This window comes from Stenella coeruleoalba, assembly GCF_951394435.1.
Source record: "Stenella coeruleoalba genome assembly, chromosome: 8".
NCBI lineage: Eukaryota > Metazoa > Chordata > Mammalia > Artiodactyla > Delphinidae > Stenella > Stenella coeruleoalba.
Window position 1 is genome coordinate 106,366,971 of NC_137154.1, and position 15,323 is coordinate 106,382,293.

At 43.3% G+C, this 15,323-nt stretch overlaps 1 protein-coding gene across 4 annotated transcripts in view; it reads right to left on the reverse strand.

Annotated features, from left to right (window-relative positions):
• Positions 1-15,323, reverse strand: part of OPCML (opioid binding protein/cell adhesion molecule like) — a 506,338-nt gene that overhangs the window by 229,534 nt on the left and 261,481 nt on the right. For all 4 annotated transcript variants that reach the window (XR_013829582.1, XM_079930641.1, XM_079930639.1 and 1 more), the window contains exon 2: positions 720-952. Coding sequence is in view for 3 of the 4 variants with exons in the window: in XM_079930641.1 (XP_079786767.1) it covers positions 720-952 (233 nt within the window). In the remaining variant the exon portion in view is untranslated. The remainder of the gene's footprint in view (positions 1-719; positions 953-15,323) is intronic.

Consider the following 15,323-nt stretch of genomic DNA (forward strand, 5'->3'; position numbering starts at 1 on the left):
TGCCTGGGTTATAGTAATTCAGACTTTTAAGGGAGAATGGGAGAGAATGTTAGGGATTCCCCCTTTTAATTATATAGACTTATTTCCAACATAGACCTGGAGATAACATTTTGACTAATATCCCTCTTGACTTCAACTCCATTGTGGGGCTAAAAGGGTGTACACGGACTCAGCAGCAATGCCAAACGGCGCACAGAACCCCTTCTGGTACAGACACAACCACCAGCTATGCAAGAACAGTCATGTCACACGATTTCACATCAATATTATTAACGCTTTATCATGAAATAAGCCTCTGAACAACAAGAGGCGCGGAGAGTAGTACCATATCCATTTCCTAATGTATCTTTTCCCAACTGCAGAGTGCTAAGTAACTAATGTCTATATAATATAACACAGTATAACATAACATCATATAACATCGTACAACATAATATATATTTCTAATATATCTTTTCCCAACTCCAGAAAGCTCAAACATGCCGAACAACCCATTAATGGCAGAAGGACCAGAGAGAAAACGGAGAAACTCCGTAAAGATACTCAGCACTTAGTCAAGACCCCAGCAGGTGGAAGGAATCCAGGACAGACACTCAGTCTCTGGATTCTACAGAGGAAACGGCCTTTTGTGTCTTTCTACAGGAGTAGAAGGACAAGCTGAGATCATGCTTCCCCTGCCTCACTGAGGGGAACGTGAGCCCGCTGGCCAGGCCGCCTACCTTGCACGATGAGGTGCACCCGGGAGGTCTTGGGGTGGTTGTCCGTCTGCACGGAGCAGGTGTACGGGCCCTCGTCGTACACGTCCACGTTCTGGATCATGATGCTGTACTGGGTTGGCGTGTTAACCAGGATGATCACACGAGGGTCTATGGACCACTTGTCGTTCCCGGCGTAGAGGATGGTGCTGCGGTTCAGCCAGGCCACCCGGGTGACCCGGTCATCTATGGTACACCTGTGAGTGAGGGTCGGGGAGGGGAGGGAGGGAGAAAGTGTTCAGAGATTCTGTTATAAACACAGCTGCTGTCACTCAAAGGGTAAATGAAATAACATAGCCCAGTGCTAAAGGGAACGAATTATTGATAAAACTTCCTAAATAGAGGGCAACAGTGGCCTGAATCCTCCTGAAGAGCCGATGCTACAAAATCATTTCTATTTGATTTAGGAACATGTTATGTGAATATCTTTGCTGTATATTTGCTTTCCATCTTATTTTTTCCCTTAGGCTTCTATGAAAATTAGTTTATATTTCTCGAGCACAGTTACCACCTTGTGGGAGAAGTGGCCCAGGGCCAGAGGGGAGAGAGAGTGCATCAGTATTTCAAGTAGGTCACCAATAATCCACACAGCAAATGCTTAACTTGTTGTTAGGTCAAAAATGGGACATATTTACCTCCAGACCTCCCTTGTGTTCATCATCTCCTGTACCCCTAAGCCGCCCAAAGCCCTCCAACTGCAACTGATAACAGAGTCTTGAAAGTCACGGTACAATGCCAGCAGTCTTTGAGGCAGTCACGGCTACCTCTTAAGATTTCAGGAGAGGGAAGGAGAAAGTGGCCAAGCAGACCACTACCCCACATACCCTAACCTACTCTTCCCAACAGTCAGAGGCTATGAATGGAGGCTACGAGCAAATGGAATTTGCTTGTCGGTGTGTATGACCTGCAGGTTATCAGGTTTAATGCAGAAATAAATGTGCCTGCTGGTCAGGAAGAAAATTTGCAAATGTGTCCCAGGAACTTAGAACGTGTGGGTGGAAAACTGAGAAAAGGAAATCCTTGAGAAAACGGAGCTGTTCAATGAAGGGCATGGTTAAAGGGCCCCAGGTGTGTCTACCCCAGTACTCAGTTCTCTAGTCAGAACCTGAGTTTCAGTATCTTGGCAAATGAAAAGGTGAAATGACACCTGCTTCCCCGAGATGTCCCACCAGAGGGGGTATGAGCAGTGCCTCCTGAGGACCGGGAACGTGAAGTCAGCACCTTCAGGTAGGGACACAGGGAATAAACATGGCCACACCTCACCAGGTCTGCTCCCACCTCGACCTGGACCAGGACTCAGGAGGTGGGAGCACCAAGGACACCAGCCATGGGGAGACACGTGTGTTTCCCTTGGCAAAGTGAACAGCCTGACATAGCCTGAATGGTCCAGGGAACAGAAGGATACTGGAGCACCAAAATGACAGCTGCCACTGAAAGGGGTGAGCGCCCAGTCTCGAGAGGCCCTCTCCCTGATGGGGAGGAGGGATAACAGTAAAACTAGCTTCCGATCAGAGGGGTCTGCTATGCACACGTCCACCTGTCATTCAGCAGGTGCGGGCAGCCTCGAGGTAGGGGTGGGGTGACCACTGGGTGCAGGAAGGAAGAGATTTTTCTCTTCTATATGTTCTTTATTTTTTACAACCACAGAAGCAAAATAAACATGTATAAACATGTAAACGAATACAACACAAAGATGCCTAAAGGCCGAGCTAATCTTTCTCTCCACCCAACTCCCTGCCTGGATGTCGCCATTTCAGTGACAGCCTGTTATGTCTTCCTCACCTTACTCCTTACAGACATATATTCACATACGGAAAGGTTGTGTTGATTTGGTTTTACCTAAAACAGAATCATACTCTAATATTCTTACAAAGCTTTTATTTTAACTTGGCCACAGGCATCCCTACATACCTGTACTTATACATCTAATTCTGTAATTATTTTGCAGATGCGTCTAAGATCAGTGAGGTGAGTTTTGGGGACCCAGCTGCATTTATCTAATGGTCCCTGTATTCAGGTATCATTCAATGACTCCTTTCCACCTTCACGGATGCCTATTTGGCATAAAGAAAAACTGAAGTCATCAAAAAGTCTACAAATCATAAATGCTGGAGAGGGTGTGGAAAAAAGGGAACCCTTCTACAGTGTTGGTGGGAGTGTACACTGGTGCAGCCACTATGGAGAACAGTATGCAGGTTCCTTAGAAAACTAAAAATAGAGTTACCATATGACTTAGCAATCCCACTCCTGAGCATATATCCAGAGAAAACACGAATTTGAAAAGATACATGCACCCCAATGTTCACTGCAGCACTGTTTACAATAGCCAGGACATGCAAGCAACCTAAATGTCCATTGACAGAGGAATGGATAAAGAAGATGTGGTATGCACATACAATGGAATATTACTCAGCCATAAAAAAGAATGATATAATGCCATTTGCAGCAACATGGATGGACCTAGAGATTATCATATTGGATTGGCCAAAAAGTTCATTCGGTCAGTGAATTTACATTGTTCGATGAAATTCTTGGTGAAAATGAAAAATATATCTTTTATTTTTACTTAAAACCGAATGAACTTTTTGGCCAAACCAATACCAAGTGAAGTAAGCCAGACAGAGAAAGGCAAATATAAGATACCACTTATATGTGGAATCTAAAAAAATGATACAAATGAACTTATTTACAAAACAGAAACAGACTCACAGAAAATAAACTTATGGTTACCAAAGGGAAAAGGGGGGGGGATAAATTAGGAATTTGCATGTAACATATACATGCTATTATATATAAAATATATAAACAACAAGGACCTACTGTATAGCACAGGGAACTATACTCAGTATTTTGTAGTAACCTATAAGGGAAAAGAATCTGAAAAATATATATATGTATGTATAACTGAATCATTTTGCTGTATGCCTGAAACTAAAACAACATTGTAAATCAACTTCACTTCAATAAGGAATAAATTAACTAAAAAAAAAAAAGAAAAACTAAGGTCATGTTGTCTCCTCCACATCCTTAGGGCCCTAGCTTCACTTTCTGTGCATTTTTGTTCCTTATACAGCAACTGTGGGCCCTCTCTGCTCCCCACTTTCAAAAGCATTTCTTAGGGAAAAAAAATATGATAAACACATTCATTCACTCTCAGCTGCAAATCACTGATAAGAATTAACGTGCCAACTTTCTTAATAACAGCTGTATTTCCATGAAGATTGAATCCCTGTTTGAATGACTCCTAAAGGTTAAATTCCTACTGTACAGTTTGGCCAGCCTGGAAGTAGATGGTAAACTAGACAGAGTGAAGGGTGTTGTCCCCCAGACCCTGGAACCACACACACCCAGGTGACAGTGCAGACAATATGCTTGCTTTTATTTTGGTCAATTATGTAACTCTTTGCACATTTTAAGTTGACATAATATTTTTAAAGTTTAGGTAATAGTTGCAAAGGATGCATTTTTGGTCTGTGGAGATTATTCACATTTTAAAATTAAAATGTCATAATGGGGCTTCCCTGGTGGCGCAGTGGTTGAGAGTCCGCCTGCCAATGCAGGGGACATGAGTTCGTGCCCCAGTCCGGGAAGATCCCACATGCCGCGGAGCAGCTGGGCCCGTGAGCCATGGCCGCTGAGCCTGCGCGTCTGGAGCCTGTGCTCCGCAACGGGAGAGGCCACAGCAGTGAGAGGCTGCGTACCACAAAAATAAATAAATAAAATGTCATAATGTCCCTTTATATATATATCTCTGTACGAATTTAAATACCAGAGCAATTTGATACTCATGGTTGTCTACTTTCAAAATTCATGAACAAGCTCTTTTTTAACAGTCATAAAATGTGCATTGTTCCTTTTCTAAACTTGAACTTGTGTATCTATTATATATCCTCTGCAGGATTTTATCCTGATATAATACTTCAAGCATATTTTATGCTTGAAAATCTTTTATTGATCAGCTATCATATTTATTTGCAACAATATATATAAAGTATAGAGACTGAAATTTAAATTTCCTTTCATGTTCTGTGACTGTAAAGCTCTGAATAGTATTTTCTTTTAGAATGAGTTATCATTACAAGGATAATACTGATAAAACAACATAAATATATTATACATGTGGTTAAGTAATAATTAAACATAAGAAGTAAACTTTTACTGGAAATATAGCTCTCAATGGGATAGATGAGGCTTTTCTGTTCATTATACCATCGATAAATATCATTATACTAGAATGAGAGCTCAGGATCAATTCTATTCCTATTTTGCTTTGAAAAAAACAAGTTCACATAAGCAAGGAGATGGAAATGAAAACCTTGTATAGCAATGTCACTCAATTCTTTGAACCTCTTCCAAGATATATGCCAAAAACTGCATAGTAATATAGCTTCAAAAATTATTTTAATGATCTCACAGCTGACAATTCAATTAATTCCTCCTTCAATTTCTTTTAAAGCAATGAATTGGAAAATACCTGACTTGCAAAGGGCTTTGTAACCCAGTATTAAATTCATTCAATTTCTCAGTATCTGGACAGTATATTGCTAACATTTTACTAGGCCTTATCAAATGACTGTTAAAGATGTGTTATTCTGTCACTTAGAGGCACTTTGTTTAACCCAATGCTGAGAAAGGTGGGGAAAATTGAAATACTGTTTATTTTGATATGCCAAATCGCCCTGCCCTCTGTCAGAAAACATCTCTATCTCTCTGGATTCTAATTCCAAGATAGAGAAGGTACGAGTTTTGCCATGAATTCATTACTGACGAAAAACTGTGCCATTTCCTTGAGGACTTCTCTGCTTTACTTTGGTGGGACTCTCCCTCAAGACTGATACTCTGTCTGATGACAGATCGGTAATAGCGGTGGAGGTCACAACGAAAGTAAAGGAACATTCTCTCCCGGACAATTAAAGTGGGAGCAGTCAGAAAGGACAACCAGAACTACAACTCAAACACAGGTCTTTCTCAGGCAGATCCATTTGAGGACATTTTAGATCTTGAAAATGTACTTCTTTAGATGCATTTCCTTGTGTTAAGACCTACAACTGCAGGTTGGGGGTGAATCGCACCGGTTCAAATTGCCGCAGGGTCTGGGAGGGGCTGACTTTGAGGCAGGGCAGTCCAAATCCACCCTCTGGTCAGCACACACTCTCAGTGCCCTGCCACACAGCCCTTGGAAAGCCTTGTGTACCTCTCGGTGGACGTACCCCAGATGGATGACTAAGGTCCAATTCACCTGCTCTCAAGCCTGGGCCTCATTAGTGGGCATGGAAAACACATAGAGGGAAGTAAGTCCATCTCTCTAATGGCGTAGAGCTGCTTCGCTGAGTCTACACAGCCCTAGAACCTAACAGATGACAAAGACACTTAGCAGAAGGATTCTGTCGATTGAGGACAGTTATCTGCCTCTTAATGCTTCTGTGCCCCAGAAGAACGCGTCCTTTCAGTGCTTCCAGCTTTCCTCCATCACGATAGGGCCCTTTCACCGTCCTCTGAACAGCAGGAAGAAGAGCTCAGAAAAGGACTTAACATTATGCTTAAGTATTGTTCCAAACCCCGCTCCTGCCCTGCTGGCTGTGGCTACGTCTTGGACTCTCTTTAACCAGAAGCCCACGAAGGAGGGTTTTTAATGTTAAATAAGGGGGAGCCAAGAGGAAAGTTAAGAAATATTAATGACAGCTTTCCAATTTCTTGAAAATCCTTTCAGGTATTTAAAATTCTTACATTCCAAGCTAACCCTGCCTACTGGCCCAAATACGATAGAACTCAAGGCACCTTTACTGGAACGTCTACAATTACACAGTGAGTGTTCTGTGCCCAGCACAGTTTAAGAAACATCCGTATATTAAATCACTTGATCCCACAGCTACCCTTTGAGAGACACTCTATCACTGTCCGCATTGTACAATGAGGAACAGACAGAGACGTTCAGGACTCCTAACGTCCAAGCCTGGCACCACTGTAACCGAGCAGGGCCCCATGGGGCCTTCCCAGGAGGGCCTTCCCCCATCCTCTGCTTTGCTCCGCTCTGAAGTACCTAGATAATAGTGTTTGATGCACATTTCCTGAGTTGTTTTGCAGATGTAAACCTACCCCCCTCCAACAAATGGCAGATGTTAACTCCTCGGGGACCTTGAGCACATAGCCCCAGGCCTCCTGTTGCCTAAGGACTGATCATGTTAACCCCTGTGACACCACCCTGCTGCCTCACCATCAGACAGTCGGAGAATTGTGCACAAGCTGATCATAAACGTTTCTCTGCTCCAAACTCCGAAGTTTCAGTTTGTTTGGCCTCACTGTGTGGTGGGCCCACAAACTTGCGTTAACCATCAGGCAGGGGATTCAAACCTGGGCAGCCTGGCACGGGCGGTCCCTGTACTTCAGGGCTTCTTCTTAATAATAATAATAAAAAGTGCTTGTGGTTTGAGAACCCAAGTTATTAGGCCAGCCAGAGTTTCCCTCAAAGTTATGGTACTTATTTAATCTTCTCATAAGTGATAAAACAGCTTTGGGGAACAGGAAGAACATTTGGAAGTGACTTTTTCACATCCGTAAACCACCTCTAGCTATGTGTGAGGAGAGGTGTGGAGATAAGAATCAGAAAGAGCAAAGGAACACCTGAAAGACAGTGGAGGAAAGGGGTCCTGCTTGCAAAGCGTCATGTCCAGCTCCGCGTGGGATTAAGGTGCCCGGATTGGTTTCACAGTTAGGGGAAACCCATGCCTTAAAGCAGTGGTTTTCAAACTTTGCTGTGCATCAAAATCACCTAGAGAGATTTTTAGAACACAGATCGCTCAGCCCACCTCCCAAGACCTTCCGTTCAGTGAGCTGGAGGTGGGCTGAGGATTTGCCTTCCTAACCAGTTTCCAGGTAAGGTCAGAGATGCTGGTCTGGGGACTGCCCTTTGAGAACCACTGCCTCAAAGAAACAAGACAAAAGACACGTAGGAATTCAATCAAGATAACAAAGTGAACTTGGCCGGCTTTCTTGGTTTTGTTTGTGGTCGTTATTTTGTTCTCGTTTTTATATTTTGCCTCTGAAACTACAAAACTAAAAAGTGCCACGATTCACGCAACAGTATTTAATGAGTGTCTCATGTGTACCAGGCGACGCTGTAGGAGCTGAGATGCCTGAAAGAGGCAGACAAAGGTCATGCCCTTTGAGGCTACAATAAAAACACCTAAGTAAATAGGTATGTTGTTTTCAGAAAATGGTAACTGGTGAAACTGAAAGCAGGGCAAGGAACGGAGAGGACCGTGGGGATTGGGAGCATCCTTGATGGAGAGAGAGTACTCCAGAATGCCCCACTGTGCCTGCTTGCTAGATGCTCATGTCTTTATCATCCGAAATCTGAACGCAATATGACACGTGTCTGAAGATCAAGTCTGCATTAAAAATAAATGTCACATACACAGATTAAAAATAAATCTCACTTACACGTACAGATAGCTGCAGGAACATTTAGATAATCTGGAGAGCTGGAGAACAAGTCTTGGAAACCAGCCTAACAAATGGTGTGTCTCCTTTACAGATAACTTTACAGATTCTGTGTTCAAAGAACTGACAATTGGCATTTTGAGAAACTGAAGTTAACTAGAAAATGCCTTGGTATTGGGATAATACCTAAATTATATCGCATGCCCCTCTGCCTTCATGAATAGTACACAGTGGCAGATAGAATTTAATCACTAATACAGACACATTGGTCTATACCTCTTTGTAATGTGACGGTCTTCTTCACAGAATTTCCAACACTGGATTTAATCATATACGTACTTATTCGTTAGGCTGTAAATAACTGTCTCAGTGGTCTTCACTTTGTATCACCAGCACTTCCCAACGGTCCACCTGGCAGCTAGGAGGTGATCAGCATATACTTAAAATGATTAAAAGATGTTGGGACTTCCCTGGTGGTTAAGAATCCACCTGCCAAAGCAGGGGACAGGGGTTCGAGCCCTGGTCCAGGAAGATACCACATGCTGCGGAGCAATGAAGTCTGTGTGCCACAGCTACTGAGCCTACGCTCTAGGGGCCGTGAACCACAACTACTGAAGGCCGCATGCCTAGAGCCCGTGCCCTGCAACAAGAGAAGCCACCGCAATGAGAAGCCCGCGCAACACAATGAAGAGCAGCCCCCACTCGCCGCGACTAGAGAAAGCCCACACGCAGCAACGAGGACCCAACGCAGCCCAAAATAAATACATAATTAATTAAATAATTTAAAAAAAAAGATGTAAGATAATGTGTTTCAAACTGACATAAAAAGAACCCACATAGGATTATAGCTAATGATACTGTATCATATCCTTGAAATTTGCTGCGAGAGTAGATCTTAAATGTTTTCACCACAAAAAAGAAACGCTACGTGATGGGATGGAGGTGACAGCTTATTCTATAAAGGTAATCATCTGGCAATAAATAAATGCATCAAATCAACATGCTGTACACCTTAAACTTACACGGTGTTATATGTAAATTCTATTTCAATAAAGCTGGGAAAAAAGGACCCACATAGGTGAAGTAGATGTCCTTGGAGATACACGTATGTGTGTATCTCTCTACGAGTCTTTGTAAAAAATTTTTTATTGGAGTATAGTTGATTTACAATGTTGTGTTAGCTTCAGGTGTACAGCAAAGTAAATCAGTTATACATGCATATATATCCACTCTTTTTTTTTCAGATTCTTTTCCCATATAGGCCATTATAGAGCACTGAGTAGAGTTCCTTGTGCTATACAGCAGGTTCTTATTAGTTATTTATTTTATATATAGTAGTGTGTATATGTCAGTCCCATCTCTCAATTTATCCCTCCCCCCTTATCCCTTGGTCTATGAGTCATTTATACACACAAACACACACACACAAGGTCCACAGGTCCTCTGCTGTAGTTTTTAATTCACTGTTTTCATTTTTATAATACTGTGTACAAATATCACGTATGCATGTTGTGGATGTGGTCTGACCACAGTTAGATTTCAGTGTTTGGCCTCGTGTCTGTCAGTACAAGGGCATCAGTGAGTACTTCTTTCATTGTCTGAGGCTAATGAGAAACGTATGAGGTAGACTCAGAGTGTCAGCAAGGCGTCCCTGCCAAGGAAAGCTGCGTGATGCCAGAGCAATGGGGGTCCCCAAAGTTTCAGTGAACCCAAGTGGAGGAGACCTTAGGCATCAAGGGCACATGCTGAAGTCAGAGGGGTCCTTACAGCAGTCAGCACATATCCACACGCAACTCAGAAACTGATTTGAATAAAGCATCACCTGCCCCACTGACGCTCAAGACTTTAATTGTATTAGTTTATATGTGTGTGATCTATAATTTTAGATTTTTGAGTCACAGAAGGGTATAAGGTTAAGGCATTTATATCTAGTTTCATGATTTTAGGTACTTAACATATTAAAAATAGTATTACCACTGGGAATCCCTGGTCACCTTGTCTCTGCCCACCCCTGTCCCCTGCCTGAGAAAATGATCTTCCCGAAAGTTTTCAAGTTAAGAAATGCTGAAAGACGTAAAAGGGTTGAATGGTAAAACCCCAAAATGCATTTCTTTGAATTTCATTTTTAAATTTACACACAATATTAGTTTTGGTTTTTTTTGCTTTTGTTTGTCAATTGCCTTTTTTAAAATAAATTGAGAGTTAACTGATTTTCATTTAAAAACCTTACATGTATCAAAATATATTAACAATGCTAGTTCAAAAAATGGGAAGAAGGCGATCTTGCTTTAGAGAATTCAAGGACCAATAATAAAGGAACGTTTTAAAGGCAAGGAGAGGAGGGAAGAAAAAATGAAAGAATTTTAGACCAATTCCTAAGGTATGCTAAATTGCACCAAGCTGTTCTCCTGGGAAGCTTTAATGACTCAGTTATTTCCTGAGTTACAAATACAGCCAAGTCTAGAACATCAAGAAGAACCCTAAGTTACATAAGGGGAAATTTTACGATTCAGAGGGAGTAATAACTCTGCTAGAGCTAATATGTAGGGATAGGGTCCTGGTGGAGAATATATAGGAGAGCCTCTGCAGAGGATGGGGCGGGGTCAGAGCTGCTTAGAGGGTCTTCAGGAGTGCAAGAGATTGACTTTGAAGGCTGCCAGATACACGGCATCCTCACATTGTTCCTAATTGGGGGATGGTGCCTTGCTCACAGCAGCTGGAGTGTGGAGTCACATTAATACACAGGAAGGGTGTGTATGTGTTGTGTGCATGTGTGTACGTGTGTAGTTGGGGGAGGGATGTTATCCAGAGAAAAGTAGGAAACATATACCAAGGCATGCAGGATGAGCGTCCTGGAGGACATAAAGTATTTAAACAAAACCAAGGAAGGTGTGGGGTATCCTGAAAACAGTGTCATTGGAAGCAGTCCAGGGCTCTCCAGAGTGTTTTTCTTTGTTTATATTAGGATTGGAAACACTGGGAATTTATTGACTCATTTTGTAAATATTTACTGAATACCTACTGGATGCTAGGGCTTTTCAAACTTTTAAATGCCCACAAGTTACCTGTGCACGTCATTAATTCACTAGGTCTGGGTGGGAACCAACATTCTGCATTCCTTCCATGCTGATGGGGAGCGGGGAACGACACTTTGAGTAGCCCAATGTTACTGTGAACCAGAGATGCAACTGTCAATAAGACAAGGACCAGCCTTCTTACATTATGATACTTACACACTATGATACTTAATATATAAGCATATACCGATGGGATCAATCTTATTGAATAGGAGCAACTGATGACGTAGGAGAAAGCAGATGACTCACAAGGAAAAATTACGGTAAAGGTGAAAGAGTGTGGGATCTAAAGCACATGAAGGAAGGGTGCTTCAGCTGTTGTGCCATAAGAGAAGGAAAAAATAATAGCAACGCACCTCAATTTGTGGATCTGGCTAGGGGAAAGCAAGGAGGCTCCCGAGTGATGGTTTCTATCTTTTCCTAAGTAGACGGCAAAGTTATCAGTTGAGGGTAAATGGGAATGTAAGAAAGAGGGGAAGGTAGATGCAAGAAAAAGTGAAATAGCTGCTACAGAAAATGACAGCAAAATTGCTAGGGAACTATACTAGGATTCACAGGCGGTGCTGAGGCCCCACTTACAGCTGATGACCAAGAATTTACAGCGACACTACTCTGCCAGCTGTGAGGATATTCTCCAACCAAGAATATCTGCTGAGCTGCTGAGCTGCAGGCAGAGACAGCGTGGATGGCTGGGTTCATCCAGTGTTAAAGAGTGCCAGGTGGGCCAGGGAAAAGAAGCCAAGCTTTAAAGAAACTGGAAAACAGATGAGTGAAAGGAGACATGATGACAGGGACCCTGATGGACAGAGAGAACCCGGTGGGTTCCATGCACTGGAAGCTTGAATGAGGTCCTTGAGCAAATGAGTTGGCACGAAAGAGGCTGGACGTGATGGGAAGTAGGATACATGGTGACCACACAGTGGTGGCCCTCGTCCACAAAGGATTAAACCCGTCTCAGGCCAGATGGGTCATCCAGATGACTCTTGACAATACTGAGAATGACGCAGGGGAGTCTAGAGTTCTTTATGAGCCTTGATGACATATGTAAATTGGACACTAAAGAGACAGTATGTTGCGGTGCTGAGGAGAAGGCCTTGGCTCAGACAGGCAAGGGCTCTGCTACTGACCAACAGACGGCCTCAGGACAGGCTCCTTGTTTACCCCCTCAGAGCCTCCCTTTGCCCGTCTGTGAAGTTGGATGTACACACTCACCTACCTCCTAGGGCTATTATGAAGCTGAATGAAATAATACTGATACATGAACCAGAGTCAGAATTGTACCTGCACATAGCAAACATTCCTTAAACAGAACCTGCTCTATTACTATTGTCAGAGAGCTTGTTGCTGCATTTGGAAAAACATAATTCAACTGCTGTTACATGGGAGTGTATGTTAGTTTAACCAAGTGATACTGAATGCATTGGTTTATCATTTCCCAAGGACTTCTGAAGCCTTCTCTTTCTGTATTTTCAAATATATACAGAATGGAGTTCCACTGAGGGTTGTCTGAGCCCGGTTTCAAGACAGGTTATTCCACTCACTAATAGCTCAGAAAGAAGGTGAGATTTACATTTTTACCAAAACCCAGAACACTGGTTCAAGGCTTTCTCAGTCCACCTATAGACTCTTTCACGTCTAAGATTTTCTCACTCTTGAGAAGCATTCTGTACTTCACCTATGCAGAGCTCTGCAGTAGGATTTCACTTCCACCTAAGGTTTATTTTCTCAGCTAAAGCCACTGAGACAGCTTTAAGTTTGTATTTGTATCAGGCTTCGATCACAGCGTGTTGGCACAGTGGTTGACGGGCTGGTTTCTAGATTGATGGCCGGTGGCTGGTAATATGCCGTATTTCTTAAAATACATAATTGAGAGATCAATCAGTACAGCTGTGCGCACCTGAAGGCGAATCCCCGTTGGCCCGCAGGCCCGACAGCTTATGCAGTGGTGTCCTTGTCTTGGGCAGTTTCCGTGTACACATAGGACAACCCTCACCCTAGACCAGATACTCAGAACATTCCATCCTCAAGCAGATAGAGGCATTGCTCAAAGCAAACACTAACCGTGTAAGTGCTAAAGAGCAATGGGACAATGGGGACAGGATCACAGTCGAAGGGATTACTTCAGGTCAGGAGTTTCAGAGCAGCATGTTCAGTTCTAAGAGATGTTTACTGCACACGTGCTGCAGGGCACCAAGGAGAAGGGAAAATTATTCCAGGAGTCTCACTCCCAACCCAAGGAGACACCGTTAGCTGGTGAGGCAGTGGTAAGGGTACATCTCAGGGCAGGTGAAGGAGAAGCATAGAATTTAGCCGAGGGTCTCCCCACAGAACAATGCCCAGGTTAGTCACTGGTGGATGGTCCCCTCACATCTGGAATTACAGGTGGCTTTGGAAGCCACCTTTTCTCCACTTTCTTCCTTTGCAACTTCCTCTTGAAAGGTATAGCATAAGGCAAAGCCATTTCAGAAGCAGTGAGCCCTTGGGGAAAGAAGAAAAGCATCTTTTAAAGATAAGAATGATGAAAGCTTCTCCTCTCCCGTCATCCAGGCCCAATTCCTTGCCCTTCTGGTGCAGGCCGGTGGTGTGGAACTCCAGGGGGGTTGTAAAAGGCGGGCGGGCTTTTCCTCTCAGCCCCGACTCCCTGTCTCAGACAACAGCTGTCGCAGAAGCTGCTCAGCGGCCGGTCCGGAACGCCTTGAGAAGCCACCCCAAACGGTTCACATTATTTATTTGTCCCTGGCTCCCACTCCACCGTCCCTGCCACTCCATCCTCAACAGCTTTAAAACCCAGCCTCCCAATTTGTTCATTATAGTTGGCAAAGAAGTGAGCAAGATGAAATTAAAGTGTTTCCCAAGCACACACCATTTTCATTCCATTCAATACATTATCCTGACATATTTACTCACGGCCATGTCTGTCTCCGTATCATCCACGGAAAAGTATAAATTAAAATTTTAAATTAAAAGCAAAGAGTCTGGGGAGCTTGATATCTTTCTGAAGAATGGAAAAGTCAGCCACGGGCTCCCAGCATGAGTATCATGGGAGCAAAGACTCTGGCAGTCCAGCAATTACAGCCCACGGATTTCCCTACAAATACCTTCCCACATATAACGTGAGAAATCATGGAATCCCAAAGTCAGGCAAACCCTCAAAAGTCATTCTTCTTCCTGCAGAATTAGGTATAAACAAACCCGGCTCCTTCTGGGTTCAGGTGAAACTTATCAGAAACTGGTAAAGCACTGATTTATTTATGAAACAAAAAATATGCTGAAAGTTGATGAGCTTTTATCCCATCTGTAGAATTTCTGTGTAATATTCTGGTTAGGAGAATAAATATTTTAATAAGGGGTACACCAGTTCCAGTCACAGATCTGTCATTTACTATACTCCTGATCCTTTGTGAGCACTAGTTTTTCACATTTATAAAATAGAAACAATATTTTAAAAATCATAGACTGGGAGACTGGTTCAAGATGGCAGAGTAGAAAGACATGTGCTCACTCCCTCTTTCGAGAACACCGGAATCACAACTAACTGCAGAACAATCATCAACAGGAAGACACTGGAACTCACCAAAAAAGATACCCCACAGGCAAAGGCAAAGGAGGAGCTGCAGTGAGATGGTAGGAGGGGCGCAATCACAATAAAATCAAATCCCATAACTGCTGGGTGGGAGAACTCACAAACTGGAGAACAATTAAACCACAGAAATCCACCCACTGGAGTGAAGGTTCTGAGCCCCACGTCAGGCTTCCCAACCTGGGGGCCTGGCAACAGGAGGAGGAATTCCTAGAGAATCAGACTTTGAAGCCTAGCGGGATTTGATTGCAGGACTTTGACAGGACTGGGGGAAACAGAGACTCCACTCTTGAAGGTCACACACAAAGTAGTGTGTGCATCGGGACCCAGGGGAAGTGACCCCATAGGAGACTGAACCAGACCTACCTGCTAGTTTTGGAGGGTCTCCTGCAGAGGTGGGGGGTGGCTGTGCCTCACCGAAAAGACAAGGACACTGGCAGCAGAAGTTCTGGGAAGTACCCCTTGGCGTGA